General features: G+C 36.3%; 1 protein-coding gene across 2 annotated transcripts in view; it reads right to left on the reverse strand.

The window, feature by feature from the left end:
• The window catches only part of LOC107613855 (pentatricopeptide repeat-containing protein At2g20710, mitochondrial-like), a 31,116-nt gene continuing 7,306 nt past the window's right edge, over positions 400-24,209 (reverse strand). The window contains exons 1-3 of one of the 2 annotated variants that reach the window (XM_016316029.2): positions 22,879-22,964; positions 2,113-2,427; positions 400-1,609 (exon numbers count right to left, since the gene is read on the reverse strand). In XM_016316029.2, coding sequence (XP_016171515.1) covers positions 602-1,609; positions 2,113-2,376 — 1,272 coding nt within the window. In that variant the 5' untranslated portion in view covers positions 2,377-2,427; positions 22,879-22,964 and the 3' untranslated portion in view covers positions 400-601. Of the gene's footprint in view, positions 1,610-2,112; positions 2,428-22,878; positions 22,965-24,209 lie in introns of those variants that run through there. The other variant, XM_021108828.1, reaches the window with a different exon arrangement.

Here is a 24,209-nt window from a genome sequence, read left to right on the forward strand (position 1 = left end):
ACAAGATTCTCGTACACATTTCTATTAGTTAATTTAAAAAAAATTTTTATGTTTTTTAAATTAAAAAATTATATAAATAAAAAATAAATAATTTATTTTTATAAATTTTATAAAATAATTATCATTAGAATAGTATACAACAATCTTGTCTACAATCGAGTTAAGAATTTTTTAAATAAATATGCACTATTTCAAGTTAGATAATTTTTTTTTTTAAATATGAGAGCAATGTATTATTATAATAGGAGCATTATATTCAGACATATATAATTATCTTTTCCAAAATCCAATGGGCCACATGGCCCAACAACACCTTACTAACCAGGAGCGTACCTGGTGGTATCAACTGTTATGCATCAAAGATCAAACCATCAATGCCAGTATATCACCAATGGGATAGCCACATCAGAAAGAATTTCTTCTTAATTGCATTTAAAGAGTGATATAGTAATCCATTTAGTTTAAAAGCAATTACTCTAATGAAGATGTCAAAAATATCTTCTTCTGATAATTTTAGTTTAAAAAATGTGACTATTATTGGTTTTGCCATCACTATAGAACTTGAGAATCTGAAGCACTGATTCCAAATCTCCTTTTTCCTTCAGGTACTCCAAAGATTCAGCCAAAATCCAAAAACAAAGGGTTTATTGGTCCAACTAGTTCTTTCTGCAGAGGGCACAGTGTTGATTGCTTGAACTGCTTTCTCCATATTATTATCCGCGCAGTCGTGTTCTGCCGCATGCAATTGCTTGCCGCTATCCAAAACGCTCTTCATATAAGCCTCAGCCTTATCCAACATACCCAATTTACAATAAATATGGATCATAGGATGTGAAATTCTGGTGTCGAAAACTTTGTAATTGGACTCCCATTCTTCCATGATCTTCTCAGCTCCAACAATGTCACCTAGCTTCACCAAAGACCTTAACATTAAGAAGTGACCTTGGTTGTAAAATCGCTTACTGAGTTTGCACTTCCCCCAAATTCGATAAACCTCATCCTTATTACCAATACCAGCATATATAGTTAGAATAGATAAATAGGCAACAGGGTTGCCTAAAGCTAGCTGCTCTGATTTCTTCAATGCTGACAAGGCCTTCTCGACATTGCCACCTTTCAGATAACCATTTGCTGCGATAGCATAAGTATGCCAACGAACAGTTGCAATAGGATCAACTTCCATCCTGATTAGTAACTTGTCTATCCCTTGTATGTCTGCAGCAACAACATATGCATTCAAGAGAATAGTATATGTACCAGGGTCGCGTATGTCCTTCTCCATCATTTCTTGCATTAGGCTATCCAATTTCTCATATTTGCCTAACTGCGTATAGAGTTTCAACATCTTATTGTAACGCATGGGGGAGGTCATCGGATAAATCTTCCTGATTTTCTTCATCAGAGCCTCCGCTTTCTCCAAAGATTTATGCTCTGCATAGCATTCCGCGAGCGCAACATTTATCTTGAATTTCATTCGGGAATTAGGAATGTCTTCGTAGAAGTTCTCAGTTTGTTCAAGGCCACGAACTATCGATAGCAATTTGAGATGTTCAGCAATGTCTCCTGTGGTCAAGTCATATTTTTCTGACTCACGCATCCATTCTGATAGCTAACAAAAGCAATGTTCCATCAACTCTCCATATTAGGAGTCATTAGTCAAGCACAGCAATACTATAAGCATCGTTTAAAAAATTGAACTAACTAGTGAAACCTTGCTATCAATTATCATGATTCAATTGACTTACCCGATTGAAATTATAATCGAATCAATGGTTAGGCAATACAAAAATATCAAAACACAACTATAAGTAAACCTTATCCTTATCCCGTTAGATGTGAATAGACTAATAAAACAAACACCACCATAATATCTTGTCGTATACCATAAACTAACTAAACAAACTAACATAGAACAGAACATCATTTTCAACTTGCACTAACTTTGCCTAAATAAATGAAACAAAACAATGATCCGATTATAACTTATATTGTCAGTCACTAAAAGACGAACATGAATCCCAATCAGAAACCAGCTGCATTCAGTGTTTTAGAAGAAACTATGAAAGGGTACCATTGAATAAGCTTCACTATATCGTAAAAGAGAAATAAAACCTCAAGGGCGTGCGTATAGCAACGTCTCCGACAGAGGCATGCGATGAGATATCGGATTTTTTCGTGAGTGATGGATCCGCCATCTTGAACCCATTGGTTGAGAATGGGGGTTACGGGGGTTGTGGGGTCCCGATTATCCTGGACTATTTTAGCTTCGAGTTCATCGAAAGAATAAAAAGAAGAAATCAGTGATTTTGATGAGTATAATTGATAGGCAGAAAGACGGGAGGTATTGAAAAGTTTGCAAATTGATCGAAACAACATCGTCACTTCCACTCTCAACTCTCGACTCTGCGTTTCTCTCCTTCCTCAGAAGAAGGGCACGGATTCCATGTGCATAGTGTGTTTGGCGTTTCGGTGTGGATAGTACTTAATTTTGGTATACCGATGCGCCAAAGGACGAGAGTCGTTGGATCTTTTTTATTTTTTTATTCGAGGGTGTAGATTATTTGTTATTTCTCTCTTTTGATTGGCTACTAACTGCTTTTGTATTAGAGGAGTTGTTTTTCAAAATTTAATTTTTTGTTGGTTTTTTTGTTAGATCCAAAAACTAATGGGGTTATGTAGAAAAAATTTATGAATTCTTAAGTTGAAATTGATTACGGTTAATGATTGTGTATTTCGTTAACTAAGACTCTTTCTTTTTAATTACCAAATTGGAACAAAAATGCATACTTTTTCACCGCCGTATTTCAGCGCACTCAGCTACCTCCACCGGGGGAGTGAGCCCACATTTCGGGTCGTTCCAACCCGAATAACGGTTAAATGCGGTTACAAGTTCAAATCATCAAGCTTCTCGTAGGGAGTCGGGTCGACCCGAACGAACTGAGCGCATGCGCCATCCTATCCAGCAAGGTCGACTCTCAGAACGAGGACTCACCGACAAGGTCGAGCCACCGTGAACGGCCACAAATCCGCCGTAACAGACCTTAACTTAGTCCACGTCAGCGGCGAAAAAACGCTTCCTCCAAAGCCGCTCACGATCTCCGACCTATCGCTAGCACCGATGCACGGCTCGCAGCTGCGCCGCATACCAGGAGAAGTTCTGGACCCACAATAACCTTGTAGCAAAGAGAGCAAATTTTACAATAAGATCCTCTTTTAGTCTTTTTAATTCATTTGCAAAAATAAAATTAATTAATCCTTTAGAATTTTAATGAATAGTTGTATTCGATTTGTTGGATAATTATCATTTTGAATTTTTTGTTAAACAAAAAGTCAAGAGTAAGGTTGGTCAGATTCTGGTCATTAATTTTTGAAGTTTTGACAAGAATGAAACACTTTATGGAAAAAAAAATCATAAATGAATTTTACATTCTAAATTAATCTTATATTCTAAACTAATTATTATAAGCTAAGTGTGTGTTTGGATTAAAGTTTGCAAACGAGATTTTATATAAAATTAATTTTATAAACTTGATTTTGATAAAAAATAAGTTGATGTTAACATGATTTATGTTTGGTAATTTTGTATCAAAATGGCTTATAATAAAATGAATGTTGTTTGGATTACATTATTTAAAATTACGTTTAGACAAAAATTACTAAAAAGGACATGAATTTATATCATTCAAATTTATATTATTTTAACACTTTTTGACTATAATTACTTTTAAAAAGATTTAAATTTATGTATTAAAAATTAGTCATAAGTGAACATAAAAAAATTCTAAACAAAAATATCCATACTATTAATAAAAAAATAAATAAATAATTGATAAAAATTAAAACTTAACAAAGAGTACTAATAATAATATTAAAAAAATATTTGTTTGTAAAGTATAGCTATGAAAAAAAATTTAAGAACTCTATGATTGTTTTTGGTATTTCTTATTGTAGATGAGATTGAATGGCAAAATTGGTAGAATGTCAATTAATTTTTTAATTTATGAAGTGAATGCAGAAACTAAACGCAAAAGCTACAATTTATTGCTTCTGGTAAATGGGAGTTCAAACCCAAAATCTGGTTCGGGTGTTCAGAAGAAAAAAATTAGCCAAAAAAAATTACAGCGTTAAAAAAGATTGAACGCACTTCTTATGCTTCCAACGTATTTACCAAACACATCCTAAGTAATTCGGTTCAATTAATTTTATTAATTATAGTTATATGATATTGAAAATAATTTTATTAGCTATCGTAAGATATCATATAAAATTGGGCAAAACACCCTAATAAGCCAAGGCAAGATTCAAGTTACGTAAATAAGCCAAAGTCAAAATCGTTTCAGCAATGAGCCAAACACTATCTTTATGTAATTCGAACCAGTGTGGTTCGAACTACAATCGTTAATAATTCGAACCAGGGTGGTTCGAATTAGGCTGAAAAAAGTTTGCATGTAATTCGAACAGGGCTAGTTCGAATTACACACTCGAAAGCAACCCATGTAATTCGAACCAACCTGATTCGAATTACCCTTGAAGTGGCTCCTTAGTAATTCGAACCGACCTGGTTCGAATTACTCGTGATTCGGCTATATAAGGAGTTCGAATCAGCCTCATTCGAACCATTATTCATTTTCCCTGCCCCACCAAATCCCAGAGAAAACGACCCAGATTCTCTCCGACGAAGACCTGAACGGAATACTCTGCTGATGGGGGACGATCCGGCAAGGTTATATCGCTTGGACGGAGTTGCTCATATAGCTGGGGACATCAACGACGAGGTTAGTACAGAAATAAGTTCGTGCTAGCGGTTTATGTGACTAAGTGGTTTTGCATTTGGTTTTAGTGGTTTATGTTGGTTTTTTTATGTTGGCGGTTTATGTTAGTTGTTTTATGTTGGCGGTTTATGTTAGTTATTTTATGTGAGTGGTTTGTGTTAGTTGTTTTATTTTAGTGGTTTGTGTTAGTTGTTTTATGTTAGTGGTTTGTGTTAGTGGTTTAATGTTAGCTGTTTTCTTGTTAATGGTTTTAGTGAAGCTGTTTTACGTTAGTGGTTATAGTTAAGCTGTTTTATGTTAGTGGTTTAGGGGGGTGGTATATGGTAGTTGCTTTGCATGTGGTTGTCATTCATGGATATTTATGTGGATTGATTTAGTATGATGTTTTGTTGATGATTTATCGTGTTGGTTATGTTTGTCATTGGTTACGAAGCTGGTTCTAACAAAGCGGTGCTTGTGATGCGCAGCCTCAGCGATGCATCAGGAGCATGCGGCGGCAGCAGGGTATGCGACTGGATGACAGATACGTTCCGTACTTGCAGATGGCCGGACTATACCATCTTGCAAGGATGAACGACAGATGGTTCCGGTTAGACGAGGCCCTAGTCAGTGCATTCGTGGAGCGCTGGCGTCCAGAGACGCACACGTTTCATATGCCGTTCGGAGAGTGCACGATCACACTTCAGGACATTGCATACCAGTTGGGTTTGCCGGTGGACAGGCGTTACGTGAGTGGTTACCTATCAGAGTTCCAGATATACATCCAGGGTGGCCATCCAGCCTGGGTGTAGTTTCAGGAGTTGCTTGGAGTGACTCCTCCTCCCAGTCAGGTTCAGAAGTACGCAGTGAACTGTACCTAGTTCTAGGAGACCTTTGGTGAGTGCCCCGAGGGAGCCGATGACGAGATTGTGCGGAGATATGCCCATGCGTACATCATGATGTTGTTGGGTACGCAACTGTTTGCGGATCTCGGACGACCCTCTCTCGCACGCCTTTTGTCAGGGTCCGGAATCACCGTTGGCCCGTCGTAAGGTGGCCAGAAGCCCTCCGGGATCGGAGGTGTGAATCCCATCCGATACACACTGAATACCGAACTAATCTGATACACGCTGTGAACATAAGAGGTCCAGGTAACCCGTGAGTAGGCACAGCATGCAAGTGCGTGCTGGCACGGGAAATGAAGTGCCTGGAAGTACCCGCAGTCACATGTCCGAGAGGCAAGCGATACTCTGTAGCTACCCAACGAGAAAGAACCAGTCGGAGTGGTCTCTGCTACGGTGAACTCAGAGTTATCCTGGTCATACAAAGTCACCGTGAAGCACCTGGCCGTCTTCAAGTTGGCCTCAATACACTTCACCAAGTGCTGACTGTATTGTTGTCCGGTTCCCATCTGGGCCTCAGCCTCTCTCCCCTTGCAAACAAAGAGTTCCGCAAGCCTTCCATACGTTGCCTTCACCAGGGAGGATACAGGGAGATTTCTGACACCCTTGAGGATTGAGTTCACACACTCGGAGATATTCGTCATCATGTGACCGAATCTCTGCCCCTCATCACGATGCTGAGTCCACAAGGAATAATCAATCCGGTTCGCCCACTCACACATCGCTGGGTCCTCAGACCGCAGAATATCAAACCAGTAATCAAACTCAACCTCGGTCTTTGCATACGCCGCATTCACTAGAAGCCTCCGTGCGTCCTTGCCCTTGAAGGTAAGGGCAAAATTAGCCGCTACGTGTCGAATGCAGAATGCACGGTAGGCAGATGGAGGTAACCAACCTCCGTCAGGAGCCTCAAGGGCAGCCTTGATGCCGTTATGCCTGTCCGATATAACCAGCAGACCCAGCTGTGGTGTCACGTGCTGTCGAAGGTGGGAGAGAAAGAATGTCCAGGACTCCGCATTCTCACCCTCTACTAGTGCGAATGCAACAGGTAGAATGTTGGAGTTCCCGTCCTGTGCAATCGCGATGAGCAAAGTTCCCCCGTACTTGCCATACAGATGTGTGCCGTCAATGCTGACTAGGGGCTTGCAATGACGAAATGCCTCGATGCACGGTGGAAAAGTCCAGAAAAGTCTGTGAAAATATGCTTGAGACTCGTCTACCTGTCCTCCAACTCGAACGGGGCTCGTCCTTAGGACTGCAACAGTACCAGGCATCGTCAGCTGGACTCCCAACACCCACCTAGGCAGCTCGTTGTATGACTCATCCCAGTCATCGTAGATAAGGACAATAGCCTTCTGCTTCGCCATCCAGACCCTCCTGTAAGTCGGCCTAAACCCAAAGTGTGCTGTCGTGGCATTCAGGAGCACCTTGATGCTGACGGATGCATCAGCCCTAACCATTGGCATAATAAACGCTGAAATCACATGATAATCCAAACTCCTGTGGTCACTCGAGATGGATGTGGCCAGACAAGTGTGAGGTCCATTGTACCGTTTGACCTTCTAAATGCCCTTGCGCTGCCGGAGACTCAGTCGAATCAACCATGTGCACCCATTCCCAAACTCAGAACACTTGCCCACATACCGGTGATAATCAGACTCCACTACCTTGTACTGTACCCCTCACCTTCGGAAACTGCCTCCGACAAAGAAACATGACTTGCAGGTCCTCATCACTACCAATGGTGAAACAATCATACTTTACGGTATCCTGCAGGACCGTGATTGGAATGTGGTAGAAAAACTTCTTAACCCGCTTCGCACCTTCCAGACCAAGTTTCATTAGCACAGATCTAACAAGGTCATCATAGCTCATCGTTGGACTCACGACAATACAGAGAGGATCCTTATCTGTGAACTTCACACCCGAACGAGTTTTCCTCTTAATGGATCCTCTGTGGTGAACCAAAACAACAAAACTCTCCTCACTAGCCATCTTAAACCCTCTAATGAGAGCAACTCACGTTTACAACCATATATATACTGCTCTGTCTACCACTAAATCGAACCAGCCTGGTTCGAATTAGGGATTGTGTAATTCGAACCAGGTTGGTTCGAATTACTTGATGCAGCTTCTCTCTCTATAATTCGAACCAGCTTGGTTCGAATTACTAACAATCCTAATTTGAACCATCCTGGTTCGATTTACCTGAACCATTTTCTCTCTCTGTAATTCGAACCACCATGGTTCGATTTACTTGAACCATTTTCTCTCTCTGTAATTCGAACTGCCTTGGTTCGAATTATTTATGAATGCAGTTCGAACCAACATGGTTCGAATTATATTAATATATGGTTTGGCTCATTACTGAAACGATTTTGGTTTTGGCTTATTTACGTAATTTCGGCCTGGCATTGGCTTATTATGGTTTTTTGCCCTATAATAAAACTGAATTCAATGTCTATTTAAAATAATTACTGACATTCTATTCTTCTAATTATTAATAATTTAAATAAAATAATACCCTATAACTTATTTTTTTTATTTATTTTTAGTAATTACTAAAATTTTATTTTTTAATTATTTTCTTATCTTATTTATCATTCATGCTTTCGATTATGAATTACAAGAGGCTGCTGCGGTGTTTTGAGCTGATGTCGGGTTTGAGTATCAATTTTGATAAGTCGAGTCTGATCTCGATCAATTGTGAGCAAGAGTGGGTGGAGCAGGGGTGTCGCCTTCTGGGGTGCAAGCAAGCTGTCTTACCTGTTAGGTATCTTGGGATCTCTTTAGGGCCCAACCCGCTATTGGTGAAGACGTGAAAATCTATCATTGATAAAGTGGAAGAGAAGCTCAGCTTATGGAAAGCGAAGATTCTAAACAAAGCTGGAAAGTTAGTTCTCATCAAATCGGTGTTGAACAGCTTACCAATCTATTACCTTAGCCTATACAAGATGCCAAAGGCGGTCGCTAACAAGTTGATTTCATTACAGAGGAGGTTCATGTGGGGCAAGGAGGATGGAAACTTTGGTATACCTCTGGTGAAGTGGGAAGTGGTTCAGGCACCAAAAAAGGCGGGGGATTTAGGGGTTGGGGATGCAATGCTTAGGAACACAGCGCTCTTGTTTAAGTGGTGGTGACGATTTTCAAAAGAGGAATGTCCATTGTGGAAGAAGATTGTTTATTCTTGTAATAATTTGAATCCTAATGTACGACTATCAGATCAGCCTGTACCAGCAAAAGGTGGCCCGTGGAAAGACATCTGTCAGTTGAATATAAAAGAACAACAGGTGAAAGATAAAATTATTAGTGGGATGGAGATGGAAGTAGGGGATGGTAGGAAAACTATGTTTTGGGAAGACAATTGGGTTCAAGGTGGTCCTTTGAAAGCGAGTTTTCCAAGGCTTTTCTCTGTTTCAAACTAACAAGGATCTGTGATAGGAGATTGTGGGTTTTGGGATGGGTTAGAGTGGATTTGGAATTTTCAGTGGCGGAGAGAGTTATTTCAATGGGAGTTGGAACTTTTTCATCAACTTCATGAGAGGTTAAGGCCAGTGAAGCTATCAACTGGTAGACAGGATAATCTTGTGTGGAAATTTGATAATAAAGGTATTTTTTCTACTAACTCTTTGATGCAGGTGCTGCAATCGGAGACTCTTTTACAAGAGATTACGAGCTATAACTTCACAAGTGTTATTTGGAAAGGGTTGGTACCGCCAAGAATAGAGCTTTTTGGATGGTTTGTTCTAGTTGGTCGGGTAAATACTAAAGAGAGATTGAGTAGATTGGGCGTCATCCAGCAGAGTGACAATATTTGTGTCCTGTGTAAAAAAGAGATGGAGTCTGTTCATCATCTTTTTCTGTTTTGTGAATTTACTTGGCAGGTGTGGTGCGCGTGGTTGAGGGACTTTCGTAGAGATTGGGCAGTCCCAGGAACCATTAAAGGTCTATTTGAGAGTTGGACTAACATGCTTAATAGAAAAGAGGAGAAGAAGAGGTGGCTGATTGGTTTCTTTGCAGTGATTTGGAACATCTGGTTGGAACGCAATGACAGAATCTTCAATAATAGAGAAGCAGGTGTTGAGGTCATTCAAAGTAGAATGTTTTTGAGCTACAAGGAGTGGGCTGGTATTGATCCTTTTGGTTGTTGATGGCTATGCCGGAGATGACAGGGGATTGATCACCTTCGTGTTTGGTTTCTTTTTCTAGTTGCTTAATTTGACTGTTTATCCGTTGCTCCACTTTATTGTGTTGAGCTTTCTTTGTTTCAAAAAAAAATATATTAATAAAAAAATAAACTAAATTAATTACCTCAATTATACTTTTGGACTATTCAATAATTCAACATAATCTTTTCAATTTGGGATTAACTACTAACCCTAAAAAATAGAAAATTTAGAGTAATTTAGTATTATGAACATTAATTATGTATTATAAAATAACCTAAAATCATAATATCATTTATTTTAAAGAAATAATCAAGCATTATTATTAATTATGAAATAACCTAAAATTATAATGCATTTTATTTTAAAAAAAAAATCAACCATTAACATCAACAAATAGAAACTATCATCAAAATACTTTGATTAAAAATATGAGAGGTTAATTATTATTCATTATTAATAATATATCACTTTAAAAAATATAAAAAAAATGAAATGTATAAGTAATGATAAAAGAAATAAAAATGAAATAAATTACAAAAATTGTACCCTAAAGTTCTAAGCACAAGAGATCGGAAAGAGAGAGAATGAATGAGTAGAAAATACATTATGATTTCGTATAAATAGATGTCTTTGAAAAAAAATAAACTAATTAAATTAATTCATATATTTCGTTATCATATTTATTATTTACTAAAATAATTTGATATTTACTCCAATCAAATCAAATCATTAATATAATTAACTAAATTAATTAATTGATATAATTAATTATAATTAATCAATTTATATAAATTACAATAAATTGTGAAATTTGAATGTTTAATCAAATTAATTAATTGATATCATTAATTAGTTATAATTAATTTACTTTCCAGAATTGAAAGAAATAAGTAGAAAAACACTTTCAGAAGCATGCCACGTCAGTTCCATCATTAAGTGCAAAAATAAATCTAATTTTTATATGAAAAAGTCTAGGGAGCATTTTGAGAGAAATTTAATTAATTTTATATATATACTAAAAATAATAATTTTATTATATTAATTTTATTAACTATGATTAAATGATATAGAGAATAAATTTTTCAATTAAAATTTTTGTAATATTTTCTAAAAATTGTTTTGTTTTTCACAAAATCTAATAAAAGAAAGATAAAAAAAATAAGAGTGATATTTGTATATATAAGATAAGAGTAATATTTCTTTTTTACCAATGATAGAAAACTCAAATCCAATCTCTTAAATGAGTACATGGACATTTGAGTCATAACTCATTGTCGACAACAGTAATATTTAGATATATAAAACATATCTTTGTACATAAATCAAATAAGAGATTAATTTTAGAATATTCAGATGTGCTTACAATATTCTAATATTTGTGTCCACGTATATTTTAATATGATATCAGTATTATTTTAAAGATAATATCTAATACGAATTTTAATTTTTAATTTTTAATTTTAAGTTATTTTAGTTATTATAAAAGTAAAAAATAATACTCAAAATTAATCCCATTAAACTGCTCAATAATTTATTTATGAAAAGATATAATTGTATTTGTATAAATGATAATTCATGGTTCAAAAGATATAATTAATGGTTAAAAATTGCCTAATCTCATTTTAAGCTTTAACGGAATATTCTTTTAAGCTTTGACGGACTATTCAAAACCGCATTTGAGAGAAACAGGAACAGTGTGGGTGTGTGACCATGGCGAATCAGCAGAATTTGAAGGAATGGTGCAGAACATTCTAAACCAAGAAACTCTCAAATGGGTCTTCTTCGGTGGTAAAGGTGGTATTGGCAAAACTACATGCAGCTCAATACTCTCATTCTTCTCGCCATTGTTCACAACTCTGTTCTCATAATTTCCACCGATCCAACCCAGTAAACTCACAATCTCAGCGATGCTTTTCAACAATGATTCACAAAGACTCCAAATTTGGTCAATAGCTTCACCAATTTCTATGCTATGGAAGTGAATCCCACTGTTGAGCATGAGGATGTGGGTACTTCTAAAGGGATGGACGTTATGAGACTGAAATTTTCGGTGGAATGTGGGCAATGGACTTTAGGCGTGCCCAATAAGAGGCTGCCGAAGCCACCATGACTGAGCGGGGGAGAAGGAGTTGGTAGCGCGACGAAGAAGCGAGGAGGAGAGATATTGGAGATTCAGTCATTGTTGGCGTTGGAGATAATGGAGGAGGTTGTTCGCTTACGACGGCAGAGGAAGGGGAGGAAGAAAACTTAGAGGAGAATATTAATAGCAGTAATAGATAATTAAATATGAGTATTCATTTAAAAAATAAAAAATGACCCCATTATTTTATGTGTAATTGCAAAAAAGACCCCAGAAAACAAATATTTTTATTTTGACACTTTTTGGCTGATCGGTGCGCCAAACACGTTTTTGGCGTTTCAGTGCGCTAACAGGGAGCGCGTACCGAATCCGTGCCCTCAGAAGAAAGGCGAATATACGATTACGAATGAAAGAACGTGAACATGCCCAACTACAAATTGAAATGAAGTAACGGACCGTATAGTGGGAACAATTTTTTTTTTTCACATGCTATCCTTTAGTCTGCTAGAGCAAGAACCAATTTGTGCCTAGATTTGAGATTTATTTAAGAATTTGCCAATAAAAATTAAACTTTGTTTTACTAAAAAAAATATAATTTAATTAGTATATTTTATTGTGATAAGTGTGAGTAGGATATGAGGCGCTTTTTAATTTGCATATGGATGCACACATGGTGTAGGACTCTGATATGGTGGTGGGAAGTGTTTCACAAGTTTGTGGTGTCAGGGGAGAAACAACTCGGACCCTCCGAGTTCCCAGCACAACACGGACCCTCCGAAAAGCGTTGCTTCACAAGTTTTTGGTTTAGGGGAGATTAGAACTCGGACCCTCAGAGTTCCAAACAGCTCACGGACCCTCCAATTTGCATTGCACCAATCACACGGTCCGAGTTGAGGGAACCCTGCACACGCGTCGCGCTGTTGCTGCTCCCCAAAACGGTGCCCTGAAACTAAACAAAGACCCTTCAACCCTCTCTCACCATCCGATTACAATTCACTCTCATATTTCACTCTCAACTTGACCTTCTTCTTCCTTTCTCTGTATCTGCGTGGAGCTTTGCATGGTGGATGAGAAATAATCATGCCAAAAAAATATAAAATTAAAGATGTTGATCGATCTGAGCTTCATATTCAGTAAAGAATGTAATTTTGTTTTTAATTTTTTATTAATTTTTAGTATAATTATGTTTAAAGAACGTTAATCATTTTTAAATCTTTTTTAAAGAATTAATTATAACTGTTATGGATGAAGTTAAATGTTATTATTATTGTGAGAAATTGTTAGTACCAAATTATTAGTAGGATTATTTTTATTAAGGCACGTTAGATTTTTTATTATGAGAATATTTAAATTTTTTTAATTGTAGTCATCATTATTAGCAAGTTAATTGTTACCGTTGTTAGAATATGAATGATGGCATATACTGATTACTAATATTTTTTATTATTGATGATGGTAAGTTAGTAATTGTTAATTATCTTACTAGTAATTTGTTATATTTTTTGTAGGAATTAAGAATGTTGACATATAACCACCAAGTTCCTTCGGATCGGTACAACGATAGGGTGGAGGAGCATTTACGACTTACCGATTTCTATCATGTATCTCAGATTGGGATAGTGCAGTGTCAGAAAGCATTGGTAAATGCTCTAATCGAACGTTGGCACAAAGGCACACATACGTTTCACCTTCCCATTGGTGAATGTGCCGTGACTCTTGAAGATGTGGCTCTAATTCTTGGTCTTCCCATAGATGGTCTTCCAGTCACAGGGATGACAATGAGTAGTTTTGAAGCCATGGAAGCGGAGTGTTTGCTTCAATTTGGCGTTGCACCGCGTAAGGAGGACTGTAGATCTAGCTACATAAAACTGACCTGGCTGCGAAATCTAAAAGAGAATTTAGAGTTGACTGATGAAATCAGTATACAGAGGTATGTGATGTGCCACATCGAAGGCCACGTAGATCGACTGCAAACTCCAGTCCGCTTGGCATCTCACGCACCTCAAAGACCTCGTTCTACCGGTCAAAGCAACTAACCTGAATGTTTCCTAATGCAAGTTGGTTTGCATGCAACTTCGAGGTCACGATATCAGAAAACACATGGCCAGCATTGATCCGGACTTCTGCCTCCGCTCTTTTTCGGGTGAACAACTCGTTTAGTCTGTAGAATGTTGCCTTCACAAGAGCAGTAATGAGGAGATTGCGTGTACCCTTCAATACCGAATTGATGCATTCCACTAGATTCGTCGTCATGTGACCCCATCGGTACCCACCATCAAAGGCCAATGCGTACTGTTCGCAAGGAATTCGATTTAACCAGTTTGTGTACGCCTCGCCCCGTTCCCGTAATCGCTAGTAACGCACTTCGTACTCCCGCACCGTCCTCGAATATCCTGGTGGATCACAACATAAAAAAAGAAAAGTAATAGAGGTCAATACAATTATTTAAGGGAAATCTATTAAAAACTTACTTAAATTTACTAAATGGTTACCGATGTTGACGACCAATTTTTGGAGGTACGGTGCCTTGAACTTTCTCAGAAAATTCGACTCTATATGCCTGATGCAAAACATATGAAAAGCTCTAGGAGGTGACCAAGCTCCGTTACTGCGTTCCACAGCTGCATTGATGGATTCGTGCCGGTCGGATATTAGACCCACACCATCCCGAGTTACAACATGTTGATACAGGTTACTAAGGAAAAAGTGCCATGCATCAGAAGTCTCTCCCTCCACAATAGCAAACGCAATTGGGACGATATTGTTGTTGCCATCCTGTGAAACTGCCACTAGTAGACAACCTTTATACTTTCTGTACAAGTGAGTCCCATCCACCTGGACAATTGGCTTACAATGTCTGAATGCCCTAATACAAGGGTAATAACTCTAAAATACTCGATGCAGTACCCGAATATCACCCACCAAGTCATCGCCTTGATATGCAGGCATAGTCTCAAAATGGACAACAGCTGATGGCTCCTTATGACACATGGCCTCAAACCATATAGGCAACGCTTCATACGATGCTTTCCAACCTCCAAATATTTTTTTTCTACTGCCCTTTGCTTAGCCAACCATGCTTTTCGATAGCTGACGGTGTAGTTGAACTTCGATTGCACTTCTGCTATAATCGATTTTATCTTTAAGGAGGGGTCAGCCTCAACCAGTGGCTTTATTGCTTCTGCAATTGTGATAGAATCCAGCTTCGAATGATCCTGTGAAATGGTGGCTCTGGTACAGGTGTGGCTACCATTATACCTCCTTATAATCCAACAGTACTTCCTGCTAATCAAGCTAACCCTGATAAGCCAATCACACCCTGACCCATACTGTGTACACTTGGCATAAAATGTCAACGGTTCAGACTCATACACCCGGTAGTCTACGCTTCGTCGTATGGTATACTCTTTTACCGCCTTAATAACAGCTTCTCTGGAATTGAACTCCATACCAACGGCAAATTCACCATCTGCGACAATAGAAATTTCTGCTGGTACAACCACCATAGGAAAAATTACATTAATACGCAGATATTTCAAAACCGATACTAAAGGTAAATCAAATTTCACTGCAGCTAGTATGCTATAAATCCTAACCTTACAACATGTTATTATGTCACTCTAAACAAAATAAGAACATCAGCAGTAAATGTAAAAACCGGACCGGATCGGTCGGTTTGACCGGCAAACCCAACGAACCGGACCAGTCCGGTTCATGGGGTATGAATCGTACAACGGATCGAACCTGTGCGAATATTAATTACAAACTCATGCAATTTGTAATAACCATATTATAGAGAATTTAAATATTATTTTCTAATAAATACTTGTAGCATATAACAGTATAAAAAATTCAAAAACACCTGAATGGTTCGAGCACCGGTTCGATCCTGACAACTACTTCAACGCATGATTAAATAATGGAAAATAAAAAGTAAATTATTCATAAGTCAATCAATGACTAACTAAAAAAACACTAATACCATGATTACGTATCTGCAGTCATATATTCCAGAAATTTCAGAACATGCATGGCTTCCAAGTCCAAAACTCGCATGAATGATGGCTCCTCAAACGGCACTTCGTTTGTGAGTGCATTTGCCACTTCTGTCACATCTGCAGCCATGGTTCTGTCACCTTGATCTTAATCTCCATCTAGACCAACAAATTCGTAGTTGCTTTCGAACTCTTCTTCACTATCACTATTATAATCTTCCCGTAGAATATTCCGGTCAGCCTCAGATTGTTCAAACTCAACATACAACTCGATGAACGAGATCTGAGACCAGTTTTCAATATACATTAAAAACATCTCCTGCATGCTCGTTTCGTCCGTCACATATTTGGTTTGATACTGGACGAATCCACCAAACACCGGTATGGGATATCTGTATAGAATACAGGATATCTTTCTTGCCCTCTCAGAATCAATCTTTTCATAGATCACACCTTTGAGCTCTTCAAATGAGATAATAAAAGGAATAATAACATCTAGCGGATTTTCACAAATAAATTTTACTCCTTCAGTCGTTTGTAACAAAATCTGACCAAAATAATATATTTTTAGTAATACTCTGTCACTCATTTTTTTCACTCACCAAAAAAGAAACATAACCTTAGCTACTAGATTTTCAAAATCAAAACAAGTAATGAAAAAACCAGATAGAAGAACCAGAAGAAGCAGCCGTTCAAAAAGGAAGAAGACGCCACTAAGCTCCCACTAGTTCACTTCACACTTTTATATAGGCATCTCTAATGAACTCGGACCCTTCGACTAGGTTAACCTGAACCCAAAAAAAAAAATAGGAACCAATTCGGACCATCCGAGTTCATCTAAACCCTCACACAAAACAGAGGGTTCGAGTTCAATGCTCCCCAATTCGAATTCTCAGCATGGAATTCGGACCATGCGATTTGCACTCACATTTCATACTAAGAAAATCGTAGGGTCCGATTTCAACGATACGAAAATTTAATTCCCTTAGCATACAACTCGGAATGTGCAATTTGTTATTCAAAAATTTAAAGCCAAAGAACACGCACGGTCCAATTTCTTTTACCTCACACTGACAAAAAACTGTCCCACATATATGTCTAGACCCCCATGAATCCATATCGAAGCATAGCACACACATGCCCTCCATTTCCATAAAATTGAGCCAGATATGAGTTGAATGCCCATTTCTCAATGTTGCTTAAGATATCAAGAGAGATTACCATTAATAAAGTTTGAAAAAAGTGATCCCTTATATGTATATAAATATGGGTTTGTTCTGAAGCAATATACACTACAACAAAAGCAATAAAACACTCTTCTCTCTCTCTTTCTCTAATTATATTTCTTTATTTTATTTGTTACCTCTTTCTTATTTATTTATTTAGTTATTTTATAACACGTTATTAGCACGAAGCTCTAACGAAATTTTAGGAAGACTTCATGTAACAAATTTTTATTATGTCGAAACTCTTTCATCTTGAATATAATACTTTTGATATATCTGGAAATAATTATTTATCATGGATACTATATGCTAAAATCCATCTTGATTCAATGGATCTTGAAGATACCATTAAGACTAAAAATAATACATTCCAGAAGGATAAAGCCAAAGATATAATTTTCCTTCATCGTCATCTTAACGTATGATTAAAAAAAATGAATATCCCACATTAAAAGATCCTGCAGATCTGTGGAAAGACCTTGAAGAAAGGTACAATCATGTGATACTTCCTCAACCCCGATATGTTAGAGAAAACTTTCTCGACCTTCCATGCCTCGAATGTGCTCTTGCAGTAGCAATCGAGAAAAAGGATTTAAAAATTTTTTGAGCTAATTTCTTGCCTTCTTGTTGCTGAGCGCAACAATGAGTTTCTCTTAAAAATCATGAAGTGCGCCCAGCTGGTGCCACCCCATTTTCTGAAGCAAATGCGGCAAATCATAACCCCAAGAGGTAAATGGCAAGGCTTTGGTAGCAAGAAAATTTATGGAAGGAAAATGAATTATGTTCATAAGAGAGGATCTCACCAGAAGTGGGATAAAGAAAGAAACAATGGGCAAAATATATCAATTGAGGATAAATACTTCCGTTATGGTGGATATGGCCATTGGTCACGTACCTGTCGTACCCCAAGGCACCTAGTTGATCTTTATCAAGCATCATTGAAAAAGGATGACAAAGGAAAGGAAACAAATTTTGTTTCAAATGATGAAAATGCCACCACTCATTATGATGTATCTAATTTCTTTAAGGATTCTGAAGGAAATATTGGCTATTTGATCAATGATGGAATAGTTTGATATATGTATGTGTTTGTTAAGTATTCATGTGAATAATTTTATTGTGCATGCACTTCTACTCATTTTATTATTATTATCATTTGTTTTTGAAGAAAAATGGTAAGGACATATTCTGAAGATATTTGCCTTGCGGATAGTGCAAGTTCGCACACTATTCTTAAAAGTGATATATATTTTACCCATCTTGTGCCAAAAGAAGAATATGTTAATACTATTATTGACTCAGGCAATGTGATTGAAGGCTCCGGAAGAGCTATAGTTTCCTGGAGGAACAAAATTTATAATAAATAATGCACTATTATCTACCAAGTCTCTGAGGAACTTATTGAGTTTCAAAGATATTCGCCAAAATAGATATCATATTGAAACAATGAATAAGAAAAATCATGAGTATTTATGTATCACAACTCATGATTTAAATAAAAAGGTTATATTAGAAAAGTTACCCTCACTTTCATCTGGGTTGTATTATACCAAGATTAGTGCAATTGAATCACATGCCACTGTAAATGAGAAGTTTACTAGCCCAAATGAATTCATAACTTGGCACGACCGATTGGGTCATCCGGGAACAACCATGATGCGGAGAATTATTGAAAACTCCTATGGACATTCACTAAAGAACCAGAAGATTCTTAAATCTAGTGAATTTTGTTGTGCTACATGTTCTCAGGGAAAGTTAATTTTAAGGCCATCACCATTAAAGATTGGATTTGAGTCCCCTGAATTCCTAGAAAGGATTCAAGGTGATATATGTGGACCTATTCATCCACCATGTGGATCTTTTAGATATTTTATGGTCCTAATAGACGCATCTTTGAGATGGTCACATGTGTGCTTATTATCTTTTCGCAACCTGGTGTTTGCGAGATTACTGGCTCAAATTATTCGGTTAAAAATACAATTTCTAGAAAATTCAATCAAAGCAATTCGTCTTGATAATGCTGGTGAATTTACTTCCCAAGCTTTTGATGCTTATTGTATGGCTAGTGGAATAAATGTTGAACATCCAGTAGCTTACGTTTACACACAAAATGGGTTAGCAGAATCACTTATTAAACGCCTCTAATTGATTGCTAGACCCCTTACTTATGAGAACAAATCTCTCAACTTCGGTTTGGGGGCATGCTATTTTACATGCCGCAGCACTTATTCGTTTGAGGCCAACGAGTTATCATAAGTTCTCTCCTATGCAATTAGCTTTTGGCCAGCAGCCAAATGTTTCCCATTTAAGAATATTTGGGTGTGCAATATATGTTCCCATTGCACCACCTAATCGCACCAAAATGGGACCCCAAAGAAAATTGGGGATATATGTTGGATATGATTCTCCCTTTATAGTGAGGTATCTTGAGATATAAACTGGAGATGTATCTAAAGCCCGGTTTGCGGATTGTCATTTTGATGAATCAAAATTTCCAACATTAGGAAGAGAGAATAAGCTTCCTGAAAAGGAACTTAATTGGAATGCATCATCGTTGATGCATTTAGATCCTTGATCAGGGCAATGTGAACTAGAAGTTCAAAAGATTATACATTTGCAAAGAATAGCAAATGAATTGCCTGATGCATTTTCTAATACAAAGAGGATAATTAAATCTTATATACCAGCGAAAAATGTCCCAATTCGAATTGATGTCCCAGTAGGACAAGTAGCCACTGAAACAAATTCACGCCAAAAGCGTGGCAGGCCTATCGGTTCCAAAGACAAAAATCCTCGAAAAAGAAAAGAGGTAAATATGATTCCTGTTGAAAAAGACAAAGTAGAGACACCTGCAGTTGTCCAAAATTTTGATATAGTTTTAACGTCAGAAGACGTTCAGGTACCTGAAAATTGTGAAAATGACGAGATCTCGATAAATTATGTCTTTACAGGAGAGAAATTGGACCGAAATAAGACAATTATCATGAAATATTTGCATATAATGTGGCATTAAATATCATACATGAAAGTAAGGATCTTGAGCCAAGATCAGTCGAAGAATGTCGACAAAGAAATGATTGGCCAAAATGGGAAGAAGCAATGAAGGCTGAATTAGACTCACTTGCGAAACGTGAAGTCTTTGGACCTGTAGTCCGTACACCTGAAGATGTAAAATCTGTTGGATACCGATGGGTATTTGTGAGAAAAAGAAATAAGAAAAATGAAGTTGTGCGCTATAAAACCCGACTTGTGGCACAATATTTTTCACAAAGGCCTGGTATAGAGAATGAAGATATCCTTGGTCCTGAAGTACCATATCTTAGTGCCATTGGAGCGCTAATGTATCTTGCTAATAATACACGACCAGATATATCATTTGCTGTGAATTTACTAGCAAGATATAGTTCCTCTCCAACCAGAAGACATTGGAGTAGAATCAAACAAATCTTTCGATATCTTCATGGAACGGTTGATATGGGATTGTTTTATCCCTATGGATCCAAGTCACAACTAGTTGGCTATGCAGATGCTGGCTACTTGTCTGATCCACATAAAAGGAGATCTCAAACAGGATACCTGTTCACATATGGTGGTACAGCTATATCATGGAGGTCCACGAAACAGACAATAGCAGCAACCTCCTCTAATCATGCTGAAATACTAGCGATTCATGAAGCTAGTCGCGAGTGTTTTTGGCTGAGGAGTCTGATTCAATATATTCTGTCATCATGTGGGCTAATTGATCATAAGATAGCTCCAACTGTCCTATTTGAAGATAATACAGCATGCATTGCTCAACTTAGAGGCGGATACATCAAAGGTGATAGAACAAAGCATATTTCTCCCAAATTCTTCTTCACTCATGATCTTTAAAATTAAGGGACAATTGATTTCCAACAGATCCGCTCAAGTGATAGTCTGGCAGATTTATTTACAAAGTCACTCCCAAAATTCTCCTTTGAAAGATTGATACATGAGATTAGGATGCGCCGATTTCGAGACATTAAATGATGTCGACAAGAGGGGGAGACTGTACTCTTTTTTTCTTGGTCAGATTTTTTCCCATTGGATTTTTCTTGGCAAGGTTTTTAACGAGGCAGTTCCCATCACAAAGGATAATGTACTCTTTTTCCTTCACTAAAGTTTTTTCCCATTGGGTTTTTCTTTAGTAAGGTTTTAACGAGGCATAATCCTAAATGATCATCCAAGGGGGAGTGTTGTGATAAGTGTGAGTAGGATATAAGGTGGATGCCTATTTCTCAATGTTGCTTAGGATATCAAGAGAGATTACCATTAATGAAGTTTGAAAAATGTGACCCCTTATATGTATATAAATAGGGATTTGCTCTGAAGCAATATACACTACAACAAAAGCAATAAAATACTCTTCTATCTCTCTTTCTCTAATTATATTTCTTTATTTTATTTGTTACATCTTCCATAAAGATGCGTAAAACATCTTTTTGTAAAAATGCTTACGTGTTGTATTATTATTAGACGTATTAATGAACCTGTTATTTTTTAATTTCTTAACTAACCAGAATAAAACTGAATTTTTTTATAACAATAATAATAAACCTAATTGTTATCAGACTCGATCGAACCGACGAATTTATATAACCCACTGGGCTTAGTGAGATTAATGAAACATTAGGCTTGGATTTGGGTTTGGACAGGGACAAGGGGTTAGGGTTAGGATTTTTTTTTCAGGAACCTAATTATATTTTTAAATTATTAAGGATTTAAATATCTGCAAAATAAAAAGTCAGGGATATATTTATCTTTTTATCAAAAAATTTAAATATTGTGTAAATTGATCGGATTAAACTGGGTCTAATAATTATAATGCGGACAATTAAGTTTATTATTGTTGTTATAATAAACTGATTTTACTCTAATTTATTAAAAAATAAATTATTAACCGATTTAATAAAAATGTCCCATAATAACATTACATATGTAAATGTCTTTAAAAGATATTTTTAATATTTTTATTAAAGTGGTTTCATAATAAATATGAAAGGTTTTTCAATGAGAGAAAGAAAGAAACATAAATTTGTGTTCTGCTTTGACACCTCTTGAATAGTAAACAATGTATAGGTTAGCATTTTTCTTGTTAGAAACACTTTTCTAAAAGCTTTTGAACAATAAAAAAATATTAAGTGATATATTTTATTTGTTAAATTAGCAATTAGTAATAATATAAGAGAGACAGAGTAGGTGGAAGTGAAACATAAAAAACGAAGAGAAGGAAAAAAAGACCTCTTTAATTTTAAAAGGAAAGATTTCAATTCAATTATGTTCGGTTCTTCAAGGGTCCATTTGGGTGAAAGGTTATGTAGGATGGAGATCGAATTCTGAATGCGAACTCTGAAGAGTGGAAAGCTGGTGGTCTCGTCGACAGATTGGCAGGTTGGGCCATTTGCAAGGACATTCCGATACTAAAGTAAGTGTCAGTACAGAAAGAAGGCTAATTAGGGTAAGTGTGTGATGTACCTGGGGGAAGCTAGGCCCCTCCCCCTTTATCTGTGTTATCGAGTGGGTCCTTTCATTTGAATCTCTATATCTAAAAGCTTCCACCAGTTGTCTAGACCTTCACTTAAAGTGTAAAACCTAAAGAAGAAGAAGAAAAAAAGTGCTTTTATTGAGTATAATTGATAACCAGAAAAATGGGAGCTATTGAAAAGTTTAAAACTTGATCGAAATAACATCGTTACTTTCACTCTCAACTCTCAAGTCTGCATTTCTCTCCTTCCTCAGAAGAAGGGCGAGTACGAATGAACCAACGTGAACATGCTCAACTACAATTATTTTTTCTTTTTCCACGGCATCCTCAAATCTGTTATGCGAATGTAAACTTTATTTAAAGGTTTGTTGTTTAATAAATAGCTATATATACAAAGTTAAAGTTAAATTTCAACATTTACTTAAGTAGACTAATAAATTAATTACTAAACCAACTAAAGTTGATTATCCTAGCAACATATTTAATTAAAAAAAAATAATTCCTATTTGAACCAAAAAAATGGAATTTAACTAATATTTTTATCTATAATAATTAACTTTAAAGATTAAAAATAATAATAAATATAAAAGATTTTATAAGATGAGAGAAAGAAAGAAATATGAGATTTGCGTTCTGCTTCAGTACCTTTTGTATAGTGAACAATATAAGTTAACGTTTTTTTTTTATTAGAAGTACTTCTCTCATAAATACTTTTGAAAAAAATAACATGTGCTACAATGAAAAAACGTCAACATCTGAATAAATAATTTGAAAAAAAAAAGGATTTTATGATAATAAGTTTTAGAAATTATGGTATCTTAAATAAAAAGTCAAAAAAGATAAAGTGAGTGAAAAAAAGAAAGAGAATTCTTTAATTTTAAAGAAAAAAGATTTTAATTTTAATTGCGCTGAGAAAATGTTAAGTGATACATTTTAGTTGTTAAAGTGGAGTTTAAACCCTACCTTGTCCTATGCATTTTCGCCCTAATTCTAGAATTCAGATCTTTTAAAGTGAGAAAGTTGGTAAAGTGATAAAGTAAAAGGTTAATTGCTATTGATTTTGTAATTTTCATGAAATTTATACCCCACTATCTTAATTTAAGAGTAATTAATTATTCATTTTTATCACTTTATTAACTTTTTCACTTTAGAGGATTGACGAATGGATTTTTGATGGTTTAGAATTTCACAAATGAATTCTCGTTGCAAGTATAGTTCCTAAACCAAACAATAATCCTTTCATACAAAAGATTGTTTGTCACAAGTAACAAACCCCTAAAATTAATAACCGAAGTATTCAAACCTCGGGTCGTTCTCCCTAGGAATTGTAATGAAGTGTTTTGTTATTGGTTGTGAGTTATTTTTGGGGTTTTAATAAGAAACATGAAAGATAAATAGCAAGAAAGTAAACTAAGGCCTAAAAAGGTCTTGGCAAGGGTTGGTGGTCAAGGATCTCTATCCTAATCACTAACCACAATATGAGAATTGGCAAGGATTAATCTCATTAAATCATCCTCTAACTAGTAGTAAAGAAAAGTCAAATGAGCTATGTCAATCCTAGTCCATAAGTCCTAACTCTC

Source organism: Arachis ipaensis, chromosome B08, assembly GCF_000816755.2.
Source record: "Arachis ipaensis cultivar K30076 chromosome B08, Araip1.1, whole genome shotgun sequence".
NCBI classification, from domain to species: Eukaryota; Viridiplantae; Streptophyta; class Magnoliopsida; order Fabales; family Fabaceae; genus Arachis; species Arachis ipaensis.